Genomic DNA, 21,008 nt, shown 5'->3' with positions numbered 1-21,008 from the left:
AGCCCCTCTAAGGGTACCTTCTGTCTTTTCTGTCTAAAGTCACCTATCTGAGAAATCATAGCATGTAGGGTGCTCTCTATGGGTTACCAAGGCTTCTGCAAGAGTTACAAGAATGAACAAAACAGAAAAAGAAATGCAAGACAAACTCTGCTTATTTTGTCAAAACCCAGTCAACCAAGAGATGGAGAAGAAAGGTTGATAGAAATACTTTACAAAGTGTACATAACAGCAATAGCCTTCCTCTTCCAGAGCAAACTGGCAGTGAAAGGGATTCAAAAGCCCTTGCTGGAACAGCTGCTGGAAGTGGCACTCCTCCCACCCCTCCCTCTGGATGTACACAGAACACTGGCTGTGAGCACAAGACAGGATGAAGGCATTGCAGACATGAAGGCAGCATCTTGGTGATGGACTTTGAGGCCAAGACGGCATCAAATACTCAAGCTTCACATGGGGCTGCTGCCACTAAATCACCCAGCTGTTTGAGTGATAGATCAAAGTTTCTTACGGATTGTTTTCATCCAAGTGTAGCAATAGAATACCTGCCTGTGAGCCTTTTTGTCCCTCCTAAGGGCCACTCTGAGCTTCAGCTTTTCTAACATTATCCATACATGGCACATCAATGCCATGAACAGCTCGTCTTGGAGCCCCTTGTTTGCCTCAATCCCCAGTATGTGGATTTCTTTTCTGCTCCAGAGATTTCTGTGAAGTCTCTGATGAGCTAGACCAGTCCAGGGAGATGTGGTTTTCTTCCTGAAGATGAGAACCGAATACTCTTGTGCTTGCAGGATTCTGTGCTTCAAGACCTATAAGCTTTTTGGGACTCCTATGACTCCCAAGCAATCCCATCTCCCGTTTTGCTAAAATCGTTGAAGTCTGCTCTGCTAAGGTGCACAATTTCTACTCTGGTACTTGCTTTTTTTCTCTCCCTTCAGAATCAGGGAGTGCGTTAGCACATGGCTACCACAGCCAGGCTACCAGTGACTCCCACAAGCACTTTCTCCTTGTTTGTGAAGGGCAGATGGGGCTGGGGCTGGCACAGACTGGCCCATGCAGGACCTGGACCAGGAACTAGTCCCCACCTTCACCTAGGGATCCCAGCTACTTGCAGGCCAACATTTTGCCTTTGCAGGCAGGATCTGGCTCAAGTCCCCAGAAGAACTGGCTCTGCCTTGAGACTTCCCTTACTTGCTCCTTCTGCTCAGGCCCTCAGGACACTCAGCCCAGGTTCATTTCCATGCAAGTGCATGGAGAAGAAGGTAGGAATACACAAGGCCAAACACACTTTGTGTGCTGATAATCAAATTAGCTGTCAGCTTTAATTCTTGCCTCTGTATGCCACCAAAGCCAGCCTGCTTTCAGGACACAGTTGTCAATAAAACAGCAGTGAGAGATCAGTACAGCATGGAGAAAATGCAAGCGCAGCCCTTTGGCTGCACAAAATGGAAATACATTTACAAAACTAGATCTAATGTGGATAATATGCAAACAACCATCCAATAGTGAAAACAAGAACAAATTCCAAGACAGAGCATAGGTTAAGCTGCAAACAAAGCACAGCAAGATGGGCAACACCAGGAAAAGCTGAGCTCAAGTCACCAGGTTGATTGATGGCTCTTTTATTTCCACAGCTGGGCTCCCTCATGCCATTTCCATTTACCCAAACAACGATCATCCTGTGTAAAGGAAAAAATAAAAGGTCAAAAGGCATGAATACCAATCCTGACAGACCCCAGGGGCTCCTCAGGCAGTGGGCAGGCAGTTTCAGCAGAACTGCCTCCTACAAGCCCTGCCTCATTTCTGTGGCAGCGAGCACTTAGCTTCACACTTGGGATATTTAATCACTCCATCCAGGCACTGTGCTATGAATTCATCCCTGGGGACAACCAGTTGGTACCCAGGCTTACACACAAAGACAACAGGTTCCCCTGAGTGATAGTGATGGCTCGACTGCCTGGAGGACTGCAACTGAATATGGTTCCTTTCCATGGTGATCCTATCCAGGGCACAGCTCCCTGCAAGAAAATACTTCTGTTTTTTTCCTGTAGATCTCACACTGGACAACTGAGGCTCTGTTGGCACCCCCTGAGTGCCCCGAGGGCCATTTCCCCAGAGGTCTCCCCAGCTCAGGTGTGCTGGGCAATGACTTCTTGGGGGCACTGCCCCTCCATTCCTGCAGCTTCCAGGAGGCTCCCACATACTGGCTCCCGGCCAGGAAAGGCAGGGGATTTCTGCTTCCCCTCAGCACTGAAAATGCAACCACAGAGCAGCAAAGCAGAGGAGGGGGTGACTTACTTCCCAGTGTGCACCGTGGGTATTTCAATGTCCCATCCACACACTGTACTCTGAAGCTGGAAGTGCTTGGGTCTTCCAAATATCCGTGTTTACAACGAAATTCAATGTAGTCACCCGATGTGGAGTACAGCTTCTTTGGTGCTTTCCATTTCAGCTCAATATTGTTTCTGTCCATATCTTCTTCTGATGGTGTACAGGCCACTTTAAAACGCCAAGACAAGAGTGTCAGCACTTCACACAGACACAGCACACGCAACTGTTTTGCCCCTAGAGCCTACTGAAGTTCCTCATAACAAAAAACGCTTCCAAGGGGAGAAAAAATAAGGGAAAAAAAAAGCCCTGGGAGAAGCCTTGTCACACTGACTGTCACACAGGCGGGAAACACACCAGGCACCACTGAACTTCCCCATACCTTTTCTGAGATCCCTCCTTCCCTTGTGCTCAGTCCTTCTCTAAATTTGTTGTCTCCTCACGGAGGCACCCCGGCTTTCCCCAGCACTGCCACTCCTGCAGACCCATCCTCCTGGCTCACAGCCTGCTGGGTGGAGCCGTGCCCCCAGGATGAGCACTCAGGAGCTCTGCACAAGTGATGGAGATCCCCTCACAGGAGGCTTCAGCCAACTCCCCTCCCTATGGACCTGCTGGCAGCTGAGGGAACTACACAAGCTGAACTGAAGAAGAAACTCCTTTGGGACAAAAGGAGGACTCACTGCCATTCTGCCCTGCCAGCACTGTGCCTCCAGCACCAGTGCTGCCCTCAGGGCCTGAGGGGAAGACAAGAGGAGCAGTCACACAGCCTTTGGCCAGCCAGCACATGCCTCGACCTACCCAGGCAAACTGGAGGGTCTGTCCACCGCCCATTCAGACAGGTGATTGTTGGAGACCCTTTTATGGTATAGAAATTTGGGCATTGGTACTCCAGGGTATCACCATGTTGATATTCTGGCAAGGGGAAGACAAGAAGCTCTCCACTTTGAATAGCCGGAGGTGTGCCACATATTCCAGCTTTTCCTGAAAGAAATTTCCCAATCAGAGAGGAAGTCTAACTGCAGAGAAGGGCTGGTCAGAAATACCACCCACCCTGTGTTGGCCCTACTCAGAGAAGTGGAGGAAAGCAGAGAGAACACCCAAGAGCTGGCAGGAGCAAGAGTTTCTCATTTCTCCAGTGCTCAGGCTCACAAGTGCCAGCTCACCCCACCTGAGCACAGCTTTAAGTGCTTGCAGCTGCCTGCAGGATTTCATCTTGTCCTGCCTGGCACTTGGCCCTCTTGAGTGAAGCTTGGTAAAGTCAGCCCATGTGAACAGAGACCTGGGCAAAGGGCCTTGTCCTGAGTGTGCCAGAGCCATGGCAGCTGGGCCCTGTCAGGCCACTGAGATGCCAAATGACAATGAGGCACCTTTAGGATGCTCTCACTGACAGCAGGATGGATGGAGAGAGAGAGAAATTACCTTTGCATGTTGGCAGCTCTGTCCAGGTCCCATTCTGGCACACTACAGTGGAATCTCCAGTCATCTTAAAACTTTTCCAGCACTGATACTTTGCACTCTCTCCAGGGTTATACCGGGACTTTTTAGTACCAGCAATTCTACCACCAGCAATTTCTGGAGGAGGTCCACATGTCACATCTGAAAAGAGACACGGCTGTGGTCACCTTTGCAGGTGTTATGTTCATCTGTACAATCAGAAGGGAGAGGAATTAGCCTGGTTCCAATTTTGGTACAGCTTTTCTGCCTCAGGTGAGTCACAGGAATTCACCAGGGGGGAAGCAGTGAGATGTGGCAATGGCAACAGAACACTGTTGGGACTCCCAGGACGGTGGCAGGATCCACAGACGTTTCTTGAATAAACCAGTGTTTGTGTACTTATGCACAAGAAGCACACCAGCCTTGTCTCTCCCCAGGGACACTGGCATTCTGGAAACCACAGGGGCAGCAGCCAGCCTGATTCCCTGCTGAAGTGCAGAGCTCTGGAGGGCTGGTCATGCTGGAGGAGCTTGTCAGCCTGTGCTGCCCAGGCCTTGGTGAGCACAGCCAGCCCCACAGGGGCTGTGCTCACCCTGCAGCCACAGACTGGGACAGGGGACTCTGGAGCACAGCTCCTGAATGTTCCTTTCCACTTCCATGGCCCTAGCAGATCTCACATGGTTTAGATCTGGGTCTCTGCTGGGGTCTGCATTGGTCACAGTGCAGCACTGCAGAAGAAGAGCTGCTTCCCCGTCCTACTGCTGCTTCCACTGCTGCTTCGAGCCCAAGAGAGAAGCCCTTACGTCTCTGTCCACTGAAAGTCACTGAAGTGGTGGACGCTGGGGAAATACCAACAGCATACAGGAGACTGACAGAGCAGAACCTGTTCCAGGCCCTGCTGCTTCAGGAACATCTTTGCTATAGGTGGAAAGATTTAATTCAAGTGCTGTGCAAGGAAGCAATAGCAGGTTCAAATTTGGAGTAGCCAAAGGAAAGAAGTAAAAAAGGCAAAGTCTTTAGAGTATTTAGGAAGAGAACTGGTTGCCTCTGTGCTAACAGTCAAGGGGAAAGCACAGATTCCTACCTCTGCAATCTGGTCTTCGTGACCACTGACCATTTGAACAGAAGACATAATTTGCACCTGTCATCTGAAAATTGCTTTCACATTGATAGTGCACTCTGGCACCAGGCAGATACCTCTCCTGAGGAGTGTCTGCAATGTGTGCATTGGGGATATCAGGTGCAGCTCCACAGCTGACATCTGCAAAGAGAGGAGTGTGGAGTGAGCACCAGAAGAGACACACAACACGGCATTCCAGAGCTCCCGGGGAGCAAAAGCACTTGACTAATGCACATCGTTTTCTCCAGGTAGAAAAGAAAGGTTTCTTCTGATACATTATATGGTTTATTCTGCAATACTTCAGCACCCACTATTGTCTGCCTGAAGTTACTAAAAGAGAGAAGTCACAGAGACCACCAGCTGTGCTGCACAGCATGGTGTGCCATCACTTTGGAGAGTGGCACGCTTTATTTACTAATTGAAGGTGCCTGAAAGCAACTGACATGTTTAGGGATGTGAAAAGAAGATCCATCATCCAACAGCTATCTGCTCCTTTGCAGCCAGCGTGCATTCCTCCATAGTGTCTGCCTGCTTGATTTCAACAGAGCCAGGATTCAGCTACCAGCTCCAGCCCACAGGGAGATGATTGCTTTGCTGATCTGCCCTGCTTCTTGTTTCCCAGAAGCCAGAAAAGTAGATGTGGTAACAGCTCATTCAAAGTCACCTGTTGGCTCTACTGGCCTGACTTACCGGCATGCCCAAGCAAAAATGATTTTTATTCACAACATGAAACGCTCAGAAGGATCATGGATTACTTAGAAGTAGAACCTATACCTTCACACCAGGGCAGGGCTGTCCAGTTTCCCTTTCTGCAGACAATTTCAGGGGAACCAACAATCTGGAACCCTGAATCACACTGGTAGCTAATTGTTTCACCAGGCACATAAGATTCCGTCTTTCTGCCTTCAAATTGAGCATTGGCAACTTTTGGAACACTTCCACACGGCATTTCTGAAAGATAACAGAAATCTGATGCTTGTGCTGCTGGTTACACATTGAAGAAGTGTACTCTTTCCATCAAACAGAGGCTTTGGAGAGCTATTTCTAACATCAGCACAGTCATCTGCTGACAGTGGATTACATAATTATATAATTACAGTTAGTTAATTATTGTATAAAAAGCAGAAGATTAAATAAGTCATTCCCCCAAATACAGAAACTTCAGCTACTGAAATACTTCAAATCTGTTTCTAAGCTTGCCAGAAGGTTTTACTCAAAGCTTTTGTCCCTTGCTACACTGCTGTGATTTCCATCCCTGAGGCACCACGGCAGCTTTTAGTCACCAGTGGACTCTGTAGAGAAGAGATCCTTGGATCAGGAGGATATGCCTGGGACCCACCTGGCAGAGATATGAACTGAACAAAGACTGCAAGGATATGAAGGAATGTTTAAAAACTAGGCTGCATTCAGAAAGTCAGTTGTTCATCCCATCAGGATTGCTCTGAAGACATCCATGATGGAAGATAGGATTCCACAACAAAATATGGAGTGGAAAAACTGGCTTTTACTGACCAATCTCCAGTTTCAAATGCTTTCCATTTCATTGCTAAATGAACTTCAAAATAAGTGATTTTTGGTATTACCCAAGCATGACGGAGCTGCAGACCATTTTCCCATAGAGCAACTTGTCTCTGTTGGTCCATCTAACATGTATCCAGAATGAGAAACATACTTTAATCTAGCACCAGCCAGATAAATTGTTTCCCCTTCTCTTTCCCTTTTAAAGTTTGGGTTTTCCAGCCTGGGAGCATCAGCACATTCTACGGATGGTGGGTGCAAACATGGCGCTTCTGCAAAACACAGACAACACAGATAAACAATAATGCGAGACAGAATCACCGAATCATTAGGTTGGAGGAGATTCCCAAGATCATCAAGTCCCACCCAAACCTAACCTCAACTAAACTATGGCACCAAGTGCCACGTCTAGTTTTTTCTTAAACACATCCAGAGGTGGTGAATCCACCATCTCCCTAGGTAGACCATTCCAACACTCTATTATCCTTTTTGTAAAAAACATTTTCCAAATATCCAGTCTATATTTCCCTTGGCTCAGTTTAAATCTGGGTCCTCTCATTTTGTCAGTTGCTGTCTGGAGAAAGAGACCAGCCCCACCTGACCACAGTCACCTTTCAGGGAGTTGTAGAGAGTGATAAGGTCACCTCTTGGTCTCCTCTTCTTCAGGCTAAACAGCCCCAGCTTCTTCAGTCGTTCCTCACAGGGTTTGTGCTCCAAACACCACCAGCCTCATTGCCTCCTCTGGACACCCTCACACGTCTCAGTGTCCTTCCTAAACTGAGGGGCCCAGAGCTGGACACAGCACTCGAGGTGTGGCCTCACTTGTGCCCAGGCAAGAATGACCTCCCTGCTGCTGCTGCTGCCCACACCATTCCTGATTCCAGGGCAGGTGCCCGTGGCCACCAGGGCACACTGCTGGCTCATGTCCAGCTGCTGCCACCAGCACCCCCAGGTCCCTTTCCTCCAGGGCACTGTCCCCAGCCTGTAGCACTGCAGGGGTTGTTCTGGCCAAAGTGCAGGACCTGGCACTTGGACTTGTTGGAGTTCATGTTACTGGACTCCACCCATCCATCCAACCATTCCAGATCTCTCTGCAGAGCCATCATCCCTTTCAACGATCGACACATGCTCCCAGCTTAGTGTCACCTGCAAATTTACCACTGAAAGATTCAATAGCCTCATCCGTGTCATCAATGAAAATATTCAACAGAGTTGGCCCCAGCACAGACCCCTGAGGGACACCACTGGTGACTGTCCCCAGCTGGATGCAGCACAGTCCACCACCACTCTCTGGGCCCAGCCTGTTCCTAACCCAGCAGAGAGCTCCTGTCCAATTCCTGTGGGCTGCCAGCTTTTCCAGGAGTGTGCTGTGGGAGACAGTATCAAAGGCCTTGCTGGAGTCCAAACAGACAACATTCAATCACTATTGCAACTGTAACTAGGTAATAAATAATTTGCAGAATAGAGGACACTATTAAAGGCCCCAAGTCAAAAATGAGACTCTCTTATGCAATATACTAAACAAGAAATAAGCACACAGCTCTTGAGGAACAACCTAAAAGTTGTGTACACAATCTCAGGTAAGTCTGTGTAAATGAAGAGACTGCAATGGTTTGCAGCCTTTTCAGCCACTTATGTTCTACTGCTTTCCTGCCGTTCCCCATTCATGGTAATCTTCGATAAATAACAGCAGCCTCCTGCTCATGACGACTGCAAATTAGGAGGACAGATTTAACAAAATGTTGGAAAAGAACTCTGCCAGTACTGACCCACACAGTAAGGTGGTGATTGCCATTTCCCTTCTGTACAGATTATTTCCTTTGTACCAACGAGCTGGAAACCGTCAGGACATGAAAAAGCTGCTTTACTCCCATTCCTGTAGTTTCTTGCTACTGTTGTCTGCTGAGCACCAGGCACCTGGGGTGGAGGTGGGCACACGCTCTCCTCAGCTGAGGACACACATTCATGTTACAATAGAACAAAGACAGTGTAGCAGTTCAGCAGAGATTACAACACAAACAACCAAGACAACACTGGTGCTAGATAACTCCAATAGATATCTCAAGCTTCAATTAACTAAATAATTAATACTAGGATTAGTTGTTCTGCTTCAGAAACAGCAGAGCTGCCTTCAGGTGCTCATATGCTTTCAGAGTCACACAAAAGACAGTCACAGCTGTTCTACACCAAGCTAAGATGGAGTTTCTTGTAGTCTCTCCTTTCTTTCTCATACAGCTACACAGAAAAAGGGAGAGAATGAGGTAGATCTAGGACAGAGATCTGAGGAGTCTTCCAGAGCATAGTTTCTTGCTTTCAGTGGTTCCAGAAAAGTAAGGTAGGGACAGTGAGTGACATATTTCTCCCTCTTGCAGGGGAGCACCATCTCCATAAATCTGGTATAAGCAAAGCGAGGAATGAGGCAAGCAAAGCGAGGAATGAGGCAATGGTTGTTTTATAACCACACTTTCTACAGACAATATCCTGCTCTGCCATGCATAAAGGCAGCCCTGAAGACATTGACCTCTGGTGTGTGTTACATCTGGACAGCCTCCTCTGGGTCTGGGCTTTTTCACTGGCCAACTCAGCTTTTTTCTCAGCATTTCACTAGGAAGCAATTGGAAAGATGGAGGAAAAGAATAGAATAGGAAAATTATGAAGGTTTAGAGGAAATAAAGGAACTTTGACTGGAGCTTGAGCAGTGTGCTCTCTGTTTTGCATCAGGGTAAAGCCCTTTTGAAGACCTGAGCTCAAACTGATCATTGAATCTTTTCTCACATCAGAAGTGCCAGTGACAACCATTCCAATTGTCAGAGCAGAGAGCATGCCTTACTAAAGTGGTGCATTTCTAAACCTAGTTTACTGCTCAAATGATGGCCACCACTACCCTTTACATATGGTCAAGTAAACATTTCTACTTCAGCCTAGTGATACAGCAATGCTAAGAATCCTTTACAATGATCACTTATTGTGCCTACATCAAAAAATATGCAGCAAAAGTAAAAACACACCTGGGCATGCAATCTCTGGTGTCCATCTCCCAGACACACAAGTTGCCTGTTTAACATTTCTGTCAGTCAATGTACATGTGTAGTGTATAACTTTAGGGAACCCAGTGTTCCTCCTTGACGTGCGAGACTGGCCAGAGTGTACCAGCTCAACATCCTGTGGAACTACACATTGAGGGGATGCATCTGAAAAACAATAAAAAGAGCTTAAAAACTAGATTTAGATCTGACAATATGCACTGATGAAGATGCCATCAGGTGTACAGAAAGGTCCACGTGAATTTGAGGAAGAACTTTACTGGGTGGGTGCTTGAGCAGGGAGGCTGGACCAGATGACCCACTCTGGTCCCTTCCAACCTCACTCATTCTGTGACTGTGAGAAGGCCTAACCCACCTAAAAGTGGTTATGGTGGGATAAGCCTAACACATTCTGGCACAATTCCTTACTAACTTAATTAATTCTTTTTAATGATTGACTTTAACCACTGGGCAAGTGTCTATTTCCTTCCCTTTTCAAAGCTGTAGGTGCAGAGCCTTTCCAGGACATGCTTCCATTTAAAAGGAGTCAATTAAAACCACTTTCTTTTGATGCATGGAACTCTGCCACATCTAGCTACATTCTGATAGCTGAAGTCCTTCAAATTTTCTATACAACTATGTTACGCTCACATCTGAAAGTTTATGGAAACAGATTACCAGCACAAAGAGGTGAAGGCTTCCATTCGCCATTTAGACATTTTATTTTCATCTCCTCTGTATTGTCAGAGCCTGGTTTACATCCACAAGTGACTTCATCCCCATGAGAATACTGGCTCTGCTCTGCCTGATGCAGAACAACATTCGGGATAGAGGAAGGTGATTCACATGGCATTTTGTCTTCTGTTGAAAAGGGCAGAAATATTCCACAATAATACAGGAATCCCACATCAATCACTGAAAAAACTTCAACAAAAATAACTCTATTTGCATTTGGTGAACCAAACCTACACCCCCTACTTGCAGCAACTAAATTTCATCCCAGCTGGAGTATGTATCTTTTTGTCAGCTGGCTAAATTGCTCTCCTGTTTTTTCCCTTCTTTTCCAACACTGGCATCATCCATGGGTAGTTTCAGTGGACGGCATTTTCCTAAACAGTTGGTACATAATCCATAACTGACTAAGGAAAACTTCAATTAATTCAAGTCACCTGAATCTCTGATTCGGATCAGTCAAATTATAATTGATCATCCACCTGCACATTTGTAATGTGCCCTTTCAGTTGGAATTATTACAAGAACTGAAAACCCATTGTAAGGTCTCGGAGAGGATTGCAGAGCGATCACCTCTCTGTGGGAGATGCAGTTCCTGCTTGGGACTGGCACTGTTGCAGCAGTTGTGCCAGCACAACGTCAGCAATGGCTTGTCATGCCATTTCATCTTATTATTTATTACTTTGAACACAACGTTACATCTGCAAATATGTCATTTTAATTGTGAAAATATCTAGGACGTAATAGCCCGCAGGGAATGACAGACTTCTCAGAAGGAAGGAAGAGCTGTGTAGGTTACCAATGCAGGAGGGAGGAGGTGACCACTGTCCATCAATACATTCTATTTCCTTTGATCCAACCAACTTCAGTTCTCCGTTACATTCATATTGCTTTCTTTCCCCATGCTGGTACTGTTCCACAGAGCCATCAACAATACTTCCATTGGTAATTTCAGGGGGAGGTCCACAGCCTCTGACACTCACTGAAATCAAGAGACCAAATCTATGCTCTGAACTCAGTACTTTCACCACAGTTATATCTTAAGTACAACATAAACCAAACTGAATGTATCATTTAAAGTGAAGAAAAATCAGTGGAATGGGTTAAAGGTGTTATTGGTTTATGCCTTTGAATATCTGGATTTGTGCTGGGCTGGAGATCACACACAGATACAGGTGACCCAGGCTCACTTTTGTCTCCCACTTCCATGCACTTTCAATGCCTGCTCTGGGAAAAGTGGTTGATAAAATCAACCCAGTTTTAAGGGAGAAGAAAAAAAAGTGCTACAGGAATGGCAGCTTGAGTATTTTAAAAGGAAATTGGGAATTCTACAAGGAATAACCTATGTCCTAAAATATATCTATCTATCTATCTATCTATCTATCTATCTATCTATCTATCTATCTATCTATATATACTGCAGAAGAATTACCTTTGCACACTGGTGGTGATGGAGACCATCCAAAGTGGTAGCACTGAGTAGAGGCAGGTCCCACCCTTATGTAGTTTTTTGCACAGGTGAATTTCACTACATCTCCACTGTGGTATTTGCCCTCCTGGGAGAGAAATCTCCATAGCTCAACCATGGCAGCGCACATTCAATTTCTATGGAGAAAAAAGTATTTTAATGTAGAGGAGACAACCTACAGAAAGTACAGGAAATGCTCCTGGTTAGAACAAAAGCAAAGGAAGGCTTAAAGAAAAAAGGTTCACAGGCTGTACACAGAGAGTGACGCTGATTAGCAAACAGATAAAATATTCACCATGACACTGGGGTGCTGGACTCCATTCTCCATTTTTGCCACACATTGTGGTATCAGTTGGCATGTTATTCGTAGTTTTATATCCCTCCAAACATGAATACTCCATTGTGTCTTCAGGCATGAACACATTTTTGTTTGTGTGGTGAATCAAAATGTCCCCTGGTGCTTTACATGATTCTGTAGAATAAACAAAGTCTGTGTATTTACTTATCCAGAAACACTGCCCTTTGCAAGCATCATCCCTGTAGGTACATTTGAAACATCAATAATTCTGCATTGTCAGAATATTATTGTAACATATGCAGCATAGTCATGTACTATCTATTGAGTTGATCTTCCAAGACTTGCCTAGAAGTAATATCTCACATAACTATTTCTTCCCTAGATCAAATTATTTCCTTCTGCTACATATTATCATCATTATTATTAATTTAGGTGTCACAGCCGATGATTTGCACTGATGTTCCCATGGTCAGTTGAGAGTCAGAAAAAAGCTACAAAATCCTAGGTAAAGGCAATCTAAAAATGAAGGGACAAGATAAAAGAGCAGCTAAAGTTGGTCAATATTATGCCCAATAGATAACAAGACAAGATTAAGTCTCTTAGTGTACTAAGTTGAGGGGAGGAAGGAGCTTGGAAATATGAATCCTATTTGTCTCTAGATTGGTCACATTTCAATAAAGCTCTTGGCAGAATGCCTCAGTTCAGAGACGTTGCCTCATAATTGGGAGTAAATTTGGGCAAATGTACCTTGTATCAGGTAAGAACCACTGAAAGAGTCAGTGATTACCATTAACTCAGTGCTGAAAAGATCCTTGACATTTTCTCTCTATTTCTTGGAGCCTGAGAAAGGTTAATCTCTGGAGGATCTGCCCTCGGAGTCTCTCTCTGCCCAGTAAGAAACCTCAACAAATCCAGGTAACAAATCTCTGAGGCCACAGGACACCACGTCCACAGGATACACTGGTGACAATGACAGGGAGCTCAGAAACCTTTAGCCACTCACTGATGCACTTTGGAGGTGGAGTCCAGCCACTCTCTTGGCACTGTGTGTGCCCTCTCTCTTGTCCTTCTGGAGTCACAAAGCCAGGGTGACATTGATAGGAGCCCTTCTCTTTTAAATTAAACCTTGTCTTCCTCGGGTTCCAAAGCCATTCTCAAAAGTGGTCCTCTGGCAGTATTCTGAAAGAGAGAGGCAAAATTCCTTGCAAGTAAAGCACTGCTAAACTACATGCATAAAAATCACAGCAGAAGGATGACAACAGAGGCAGCAGTAGGATTTTGAAAATGGTTTTTACATGGTCAGTTGAATACTTTTTAAATTCCATACCTTGTTAATACATAATGTTTCATATGGTATTTAAATGGATAGAAGTCTTCAGTCTTGTATTCTGAGAGAAAACTTTTGTAGCATGTTAATTCTTCACTGCTAAATCATTTTGTGAAGGACAGTCTTCATTTCCAGAAATTACTGCTACAACAAATCGTTTAGCTAGAAACCTCACCAAAATAGAAACACACTCACTTTTATGGGTACATCTCGGAGGAGGTGCCCAGCCATTCTCTGTGCATGTGACTTCTTCATGCTCAGCTTGGTATTCTTTGTTGCAGACATATCTGACTTTTTTACCTTGCAAGTAAAAAGTTTCCCACCGGTGGTGTATGAAAATACCATTTTCCAGCCCATTGAAGAAACATTTTTCTAAAGAAGGAAGGAAAACACTTTTAACCAGAGAAAAATTTCAGCAAGAACTGAGGGAAATGAATCCTTAGGAAGCATTACTACCAAACAGGCCTCCAAGCACCTTTTATAGCCTTGTATGGCAAAAAGACATTTGAGTGCAAACCTGAATGAAAGCATGCTTTGTTTCAGTGCCTTGTGATTAATGGACCACAGGAACAGAAGTGGAAGTCACTACATAAAGTGATAGATATGAGGTGGCCCAGTAACCAAAAAATCTCTGACCTAGTGTGCATGTCATGGGTTGAAACAGTATCTCTCTGTTAGGACCTTAGAATTCACTGGAAAGGACGGGACGTATGGGGACCCAGGTTTGGATAGACATGCAGTTCTGACCACTCAGAAAACAGAAGGCAACTTTTGGTAATTCCCATAGAAAGCTGAAGCATAGTTGGAGACTTCCTCTTTCCCTCCTATCCACAAGCAGGTAACACGTGGGCAAGCTGAGGAGAGCCCGGCTTAGGCCTGACCGGGACTCTGGAGCCGCTGTCCCAGAGGAGGCCGGGCTATAGTCCGGCAGTGTCCAGGACTCTGGAGCCGCTGTCCCAGAGGAGGCCGGGCTATAGTCCGGCAGTGTCCAGGACTCTGGAGCCGCTGTCCCAGAGGAGCCGGGCTATAGTCCGGCAGTGTCCAGGACTCTGGAGACCGCTGTCCCAGAGGAGGCGGGCTATAGTTCCGGCAGTGTCCAGGACTCTGGAGCCGCTTGTCCCAGAGGAGGCCGGGCTATAGTCCGGCAGTGTCCAGGACTCTGGAGCCGCTGTCCCAGAGGAGGCCGGCTATAGTCCGGCAGTGTCCAGGACTCCTGGAGCCGCTGTCCCAGAGGAGGCCGGGCTATAGTCCGGCAGTGTCCAGGACTCTGGAGCCGCTGTCCCAGAGGAGGCCGGGCTATAGTCCGGCAGTGTCCAGGACTCTGGAGCCGCTGTCCCAGAGGAGGCCGGGCTATAGTCCGGCAGTGTCCAGGACTCTGGAGCCGCTGTCCCAGAGGAGGCCGGGCTATAGTCCGGCAGTGTCCAGGACTCTGGAGCCGCTGTCCCAGAGGAGGCCGGGCTATAGTCCGGCAGTGTCCAGGACTCCTGGAGCCGCTGTCCCAGAGGAGCCGGGCTATAGTCCGGCAGTGTCCAGGACTCTGGAGCCGCTGTCCCAGAGGAGGCCGGGCTATAGTCCGGCAGTGTCCAGGACTCTGGAGCCGCTGTCCCAGAGGAGGCCTGGCTATAGTCCGGCAGTGTCCAGGACTCGGAGCGCTGTCCAGAGGAGGCCGGGCTATAGTCCGGCAGTGTCCAGGACTCCGGAGCCGCTGTCCCAGAGGAGGCCGGGCTATAGTCCGGCAGTGTCCAGGACTCGGAGCCGCTGTCCCAGAGGAGGCCGGGCTATAGTCCGGCAGTGTCCAGGACTCGGAGCCGCTGTCCCAGAGGAGGCCGGGCTATAGTCCGGCAGTGTCCAGGACTCTGGAGCCGCTGTCCCAGAGGAGGCCGGGCTATAGTCCGGCAGTGTCCAGGACTCTGGAGCCGCTGTCCCAGAGGAGGCCGGGCTATAGTCGGCAGTGTCCAGGACTCTGGAGCGCTGTCCCAGAGGAGGCCGGGCTATAGTCCGGCAGTGTCCAGGACTCTGGAGCCGCTGTCCAGAGGAGGCCGGGCTATAGTCCGGCAGTGTCCAGGACTCTGGAGCCGCTGTCCCAGAGGAGGCCGGGCTATAGTCCGGCAGTGTCCAGGACTCTGGAGCCGCTGTCCCAGAGGAGGCCGGGCTATAGTCCGGCAGTGTCCAGGACTCTGGAGCCGCTGTCCCAGAGGAGGCCGGGCTATAGTCCGGCAGTGTCCAGGACTCTGGAGCTGCTGTCCCAGAGGAGGCCGGGCTATAGTCCGGCAGTGTCCAGGACTCTGGAGCCGCTGTCCCAGAGGAGGCCGGGCTATAGTCCGGCAGTGTCCAGGACTCTGGAGCCGCTGTCCCAGAGGAGGTCGGGCTATAGTCCGGCAGGGCCGGCCACATGTCTGGGGCCACGGTGGGGATTGGGGCCGGTTGGGGCAGGACCGTGTCCCAGGCCCTCTGACTGCCAGCACCCCTGGCCCAGGGGGAGGAAAGGATCTCCCCCCACCCTATGCTGGGCCTTACAGAGCAGCTGCCAGTGGCTGGCGCCATCAGATCGAGGGGTGGAAGAGAAGGCATCCATCATCCTCTCTCCCACCAGCATGGCTTTGGAACATTTGCAGGTGCCGTGGCAGAGATCACCTGATCATCACAGGCCTGGGCAGGCTTTACCTCTTTCCTGACATAGATTGAGACTTTCTTAAACTAACCCTTCTCAGAGATGAGAGAAAAGGCAGAATTGGAGATATGTAAACTGACAATATGGAGATCTCAAAGTCAGTAAAGGAAGAGTGACTTTTTAAGTGATAGAGATGACGAGTTGCCCTGGTTGTAGGCTGAAAATCTCCTACAGTAACATAATAAGATAATCTTTTAAATCATAGACAACAAAAATTGGGAGATTATTTGTGGATTTGAGCAAATGTATCTGTGATGAACTGAGTATTTTTGTGACACCATGAGAGGTTGAACAGAGAGAGATGAGAAGAAGCGATCATCCAGTGAAGAAGTGAGACAACCATTTCTGTTCCCTGAGTTGAAAAAGATCCTTTGCTTTTTAAAACAGCTCAGTTTTTAAAAGGTACCACCCCAATCTGTGAATCTACAGCCCAGATGTTGTTATGGGAAAAACGACATGATATGGGAAGTTCCACCACTGCAGAATCTCCTTTGTGAGCTGCTTTTTTGTGAGTTAAAAGCCACATGCAGACAGTTCTATTGTGGAAAGTTACCAAACAACAGGAGTGACTTCTCTCTCTCAAAGAGTGAATGACAGACTGTTTTATAGGTCATACTGACCTGGAGCTCTGAGTTTTGCCTCTTTACATTATTTTTAGAAAATGAACAGTTGTGGTGAGAGAAAGGGTTGGTTTTAGAAATTAATTTGCATTGGTTTTTTTTCTTCTTTTCTTCTCTTAGTGCATGTTAATAAAATCTATCTGGCTTTACTTCTAAGTTGAGCCTGCGTTTGCCTTTTCTCCCAAAACTCTATCTCCCAGTTAGCAAACAAATTCAGCAAATGTAAAACCATCAATAAATGATGCCATGACTCGGATAAGCAAACCTAAACCATAACAGGGCACAAGCCAGCTTGGCTCACTTCAGTGCTTCTCACAGCAGTTTGGTCTGGTATGTCTCTAGAATGTTGATGTGTGCCAAGAGTGAACCTCAGCCTTTGCCTCCAGGAGATTTTGTCAACTCTAGGGAAGTGTAGCAGCCTCTCAAACCAGCTCTAGAGATTTGAGCAACGGCTTAGCATGCTGGCTCTAAGGCCTCCTGTCCCCAAGAGCCCAGACATCAGGCAGATGGCTGAAGGAATGTTCTATTGTGTTATCTGAGTGCCTGCTCCTTTCCTCCAGGCAGGGCTCCACTCATTTCCTGCACTGAGCACTACTCCACTGAGGACAACAAGGAAAAGAGCAACCTTTGGTCATCCACTTTTGTGCCCTACCAATAGGTAGGACCTTTGGTGGGACTGAGGATGTGTGAGGGGAGGACTCGTCTCACTGCTTTAGATTAGTTCGAAGTCTAATTGAGTTTAAATCTGAGTCAGTGTACCTGGTTCTCTTGCTGTTACCATGACCAATTTCAGCCTAGTGCAAAGTGTGACACCTTTTCAGCTCTAAAAGTTTTCCAAAGGGACCAAGCAATGCCCCTCAGAGAGGATGAAGACTTCAGTGCCAATGTGCCCAAGCCACAGAAGGGAGAATCTATTCCCATAGAGTAGAAACTCTGTGTGTGCAGCTGTGGAGCAGATAAAGTATATGCTTGCATGTTACACAGAAGCCAGAGAAGAGGAAGGCTTACTATGCATTTCTTACTCTAATGAATATTTTCAGAAGTAAACAATCTTCAAAATCCAATAGCATAATTTCAGAGTGTTCCCAGCTGACAGGTTGTGCTCTGCAGATGGGAAGGGACAGACTGGTTGCAGTTCCAGAGGTCAACTAAAGCAGTTTGACTTCCACAAATTGTTTTGTCTTGCATTCCATCAGAACAAGGTCTGCTGCACAGACCTTTCATAATTAAACTAGAATGGAGTATAGTGGAAATGTACTTACTCAGGCATTTTGGCTCTGGAAACCAGCCCCTTTCAGAACAAGTAATTTCAGCCCAGTATTCTGCAGTGGGGGTTAAATAGCCATCTCGGCAGGTGTAATATACACGCTGTCCAAAACGTTTTGGAAAGTTAGAGTCTCTGTTCCTCTCCTCAGAATCAGTTAACCTGCCATTTTCTATAGCTGGGTAGTCACACGGTTTCCCTTGAAAGAGAATGTAAGAGCAACAATATCAACACATGCATGACAGAAAGCTCAGAATACAATCAATTCAGCTTCAGCTTCATCATCTGAGCGTTTTCAGAAATGGACAGAACCAGTACTGCACACCCTGGCAGATCCTAAGGAGTGCAGGAACAATCACATTCTGCTCCTGGGGTCTCTGTCAGTGTCCAGAGCTGTGTTACTTCCCTGAATTCCATTTGCAGCCAACCGAGATCTAGGCAGCATTCTCAGCAGAGTCCTGAGGGGGATTTGTGAGTCCAAAGGTTTGTTTTCATTGCACAGTGAGATGACACTGTAGAGGGCCTTGATTAAATTTCTTATTCTGACCATAAAGGGAGCCAGTCATCCAGTTCAGATATAGAAACTGTACTGTGAACTCTTAAAACTGAGATGACTCCTTCCACCTCCATTTATAACCTTTAGGATCCTGCACCAAAATCTCTTCCTGGCTCTTCTCATTTTTATTTTAAAGCTGCAGCATTTTAATTTTCTTCTCTTGTTTCCACAGACAAACTGACACTTTCCAGGACAAGTCCAGGATAGACGAAGGAGATTCTCAGAAGCTTCCATTCAACTTTACTCAGGTGCTTCCCAAAACGTTCTGACCCAGAACCTACATGGCAGGGCAGAGCAGATCACCCACTGGATAGACCATTCAATAGTGAGTGAAGTGGGCTCAGAAAGACAACTGAATTTTAGAGCCCAACTGACATAGAGAAAACATTAACTCAGATATTAAAGGAGAATGTTTCAGAAATAGCTCAAATCATCTTATCCAAAGGTTCCTTTACTGATTTCATCAGGGCTTCTCTCACATTTAAGGTTTTTTCTCAGTGAGCAAAAATCAAAGAGTGTTAAATAATGAATCTACCTGCTAAATATATATATTTATTTTTGTATACTGTCCCTACTGGGCTAAACTATCATTGCAGTTATGGGAAGTTTAATCCAAGAAACAACTCACTAACCATGAAGAATACCTTGCTTTGTTATCTGACAAGTTAGAAAATGGATAAATTCCTGTGACTGTCCATACCACCAATTACAATGCCAAGTAAAAATCTAGAGATGTGATACTACAAGGAAATACTACAAGCTATCTTCCAATCACTTATCGGTGATTTGGCTACTTTAAATTCTTCATGTCCTCTAATCCAGACTGAGATGCTACAGCTCCTGGGGTCTGTCAGTGCCTAGAGCTGTGTTAGTTCCCTAGGCAGCATCACCCTGAGGGATTTTTGAGACCAAAGGTTCATATTCACTGTACAGTGAGATGACACTGTAGAGCATCCAGATTGATCCTTGTAGGCATTTATCTAATATCAACTAGACTGATTTGTTCAATCTAGAATGAATTTGTTCAATCTAGAATCAATCTAAAATTCCAACTACTTCCAAGCATGAAGGGCTTTTTGAGACCTGCTGAAACAAAGACATACTACAATTTTATCAGCTTTTGCTCTTAGGGTTCACAAGAATATCAGCTGTAGAATAAAACCTCCTAAGGTGAACTGGGCAAAACTGATGCAGGACCCCTGTATTTTACTCCATTTTGCCCAGAAGCATAAGCACAAACACACCAAAGCCTAACTGTAACATCCAGTTGTTAAGTTGCTGGGAGGCAATAGAGGAGTTAGGCTTGCTTAGGAAGAGGAATTTAGGAAGTCAAGGGAAAAGAAATAAGAAATGGAGATTAAAGAAAAAACAAGGAGAATAAAGCCTTAAAAAACATTAAAATCCCCAGTAATAGGAGAAAACCTTCTTAAAGAGTAGTGCTGAATAAGACATTAGGTTACTTGAAGAAACCCCAAAATAACAAAACCAGAATAAGCAAGCAATCCCAAAAACAAGAAGCAAAAGAAGAAATCAGTGCTGAAAATAGGGATAGAAAATGCAGGACCATCCCAGATTAACTCCTGCAGGTCCCATTTAACTTCCACTACTTTGCTTTGTAATAAAGTGAAAATATTTTAAGCTTCCAAGATACTTCAATATATAAAATGCTTTAAAAGTACAAAATTCAGTTTCTGTAAGCTCCCCAAAACAGCTCAAAGACATTTCCATAGGTAATTTCTTCTGAACTAAAGTCTGAACATTTCAATATTAAAGTTTGGAGGCTTAGACAGGAATCCGCGACAGCTGAATTGTGAACATCAGCCATGTCACAACAGAATTGTATTTAATTTAAAAAGCTGTGTTTACTCAGTAGAGAGAGGAAAAGGCATTGCACTTAAGTTACCAACACTGCATAGTCTAGATTCCATCTACAATAGGATTCAGTGTATTTACCTTCAGCAAAGAGTTTGCCTGAACACACCGTAACCAGGAAGATAAAAGAGCTTCTCAACCTCATCTTCATTACGGTCTTCATCTACAGTGTCTACCACCGGTGAGAGCTCCCTAAGTATTGCATTTGTAAATAATTAACTGAATTCTCAAAGGTATTCAACAAATACCTTATGTCTGTCTATGGTGGTTTTTATCAAGTTAATTCACTGGACTGGCAGGATTCCATTTGACACACTTTGTCATCTGCAATTTATCACTTTACAGTGAAATCAACCAACGAGCTTATGGAACAATTTCAGCTTGCTGATCACTGCTCCCCTCACAACCTCCAGAGTCCCAAGTTTAAAGGGCATTCCGTTATCAGATTATTTACCTTGGCTGAAATCAGGGAAAATAGACAATTCCCCCATCCTCCAGCCTCGCCCCTGTGTAAACCAGGAAGTTGCATGCTCTAGATAATCATAATTTTGGATTTCATACATGAGCAACATTGCCATTGTTACTACCTGCCTGAGTAGTCTTGAATACAACAAGCCACTTCCAAGCCTTTTTTAAACAAAATAAAACAAAAACAAAACGAACAAACAAACAAAACCCACAACACCAGAAACCAAAAAAAAAAAAAGCATAAAACAACCCTACAACCAAAAAAATAAATTAAGCACATTTACAGTCACCTCTATGACTAATAGTTGTTAGTTG

The 21,008-nt window shown here is 45.9% G+C and overlaps 1 protein-coding gene across 1 annotated transcript; it reads right to left on the bottom strand.

Annotated features, from left to right (window-relative positions):
- Positions 1 to 1,776: 1,776 nt before the first annotated feature.
- On the bottom strand, positions 1,777 to 20,462 carry LOC136364654 (complement factor H-like). Its single transcript, XM_066324621.1, is given in 19 exon segments — positions 1,777 to 2,012; positions 2,293 to 2,493; positions 3,121 to 3,303; positions 3,742 to 3,918; positions 4,841 to 5,017; positions 5,651 to 5,827; positions 6,460 to 6,666; positions 8,164 to 8,343; positions 9,403 to 9,585; positions 10,096 to 10,278; positions 10,949 to 11,131; positions 11,582 to 11,707; positions 11,710 to 11,754; positions 11,913 to 12,089; positions 12,919 to 13,059; positions 13,062 to 13,094; positions 13,438 to 13,614; positions 17,796 to 17,996; positions 20,307 to 20,462. Coding segments are annotated over 19 exon segments (3,054 nt in total). The 5' UTR covers positions 20,389 to 20,462; the 3' UTR covers positions 1,777 to 1,791.
- Positions 20,463 to 21,008: the final 546 nt, after the last annotated feature.

This window comes from Sylvia atricapilla, chromosome 9 (assembly GCF_009819655.1).
Source record: "Sylvia atricapilla isolate bSylAtr1 chromosome 9, bSylAtr1.pri, whole genome shotgun sequence".
In the NCBI taxonomy this organism is placed as follows: domain Eukaryota; kingdom Metazoa; phylum Chordata; class Aves; order Passeriformes; family Sylviidae; genus Sylvia; species Sylvia atricapilla.
The sequence above is the reverse complement of the archived record's forward strand: the minus strand, read 5'-3'. Positions and strand labels throughout refer to the sequence as shown.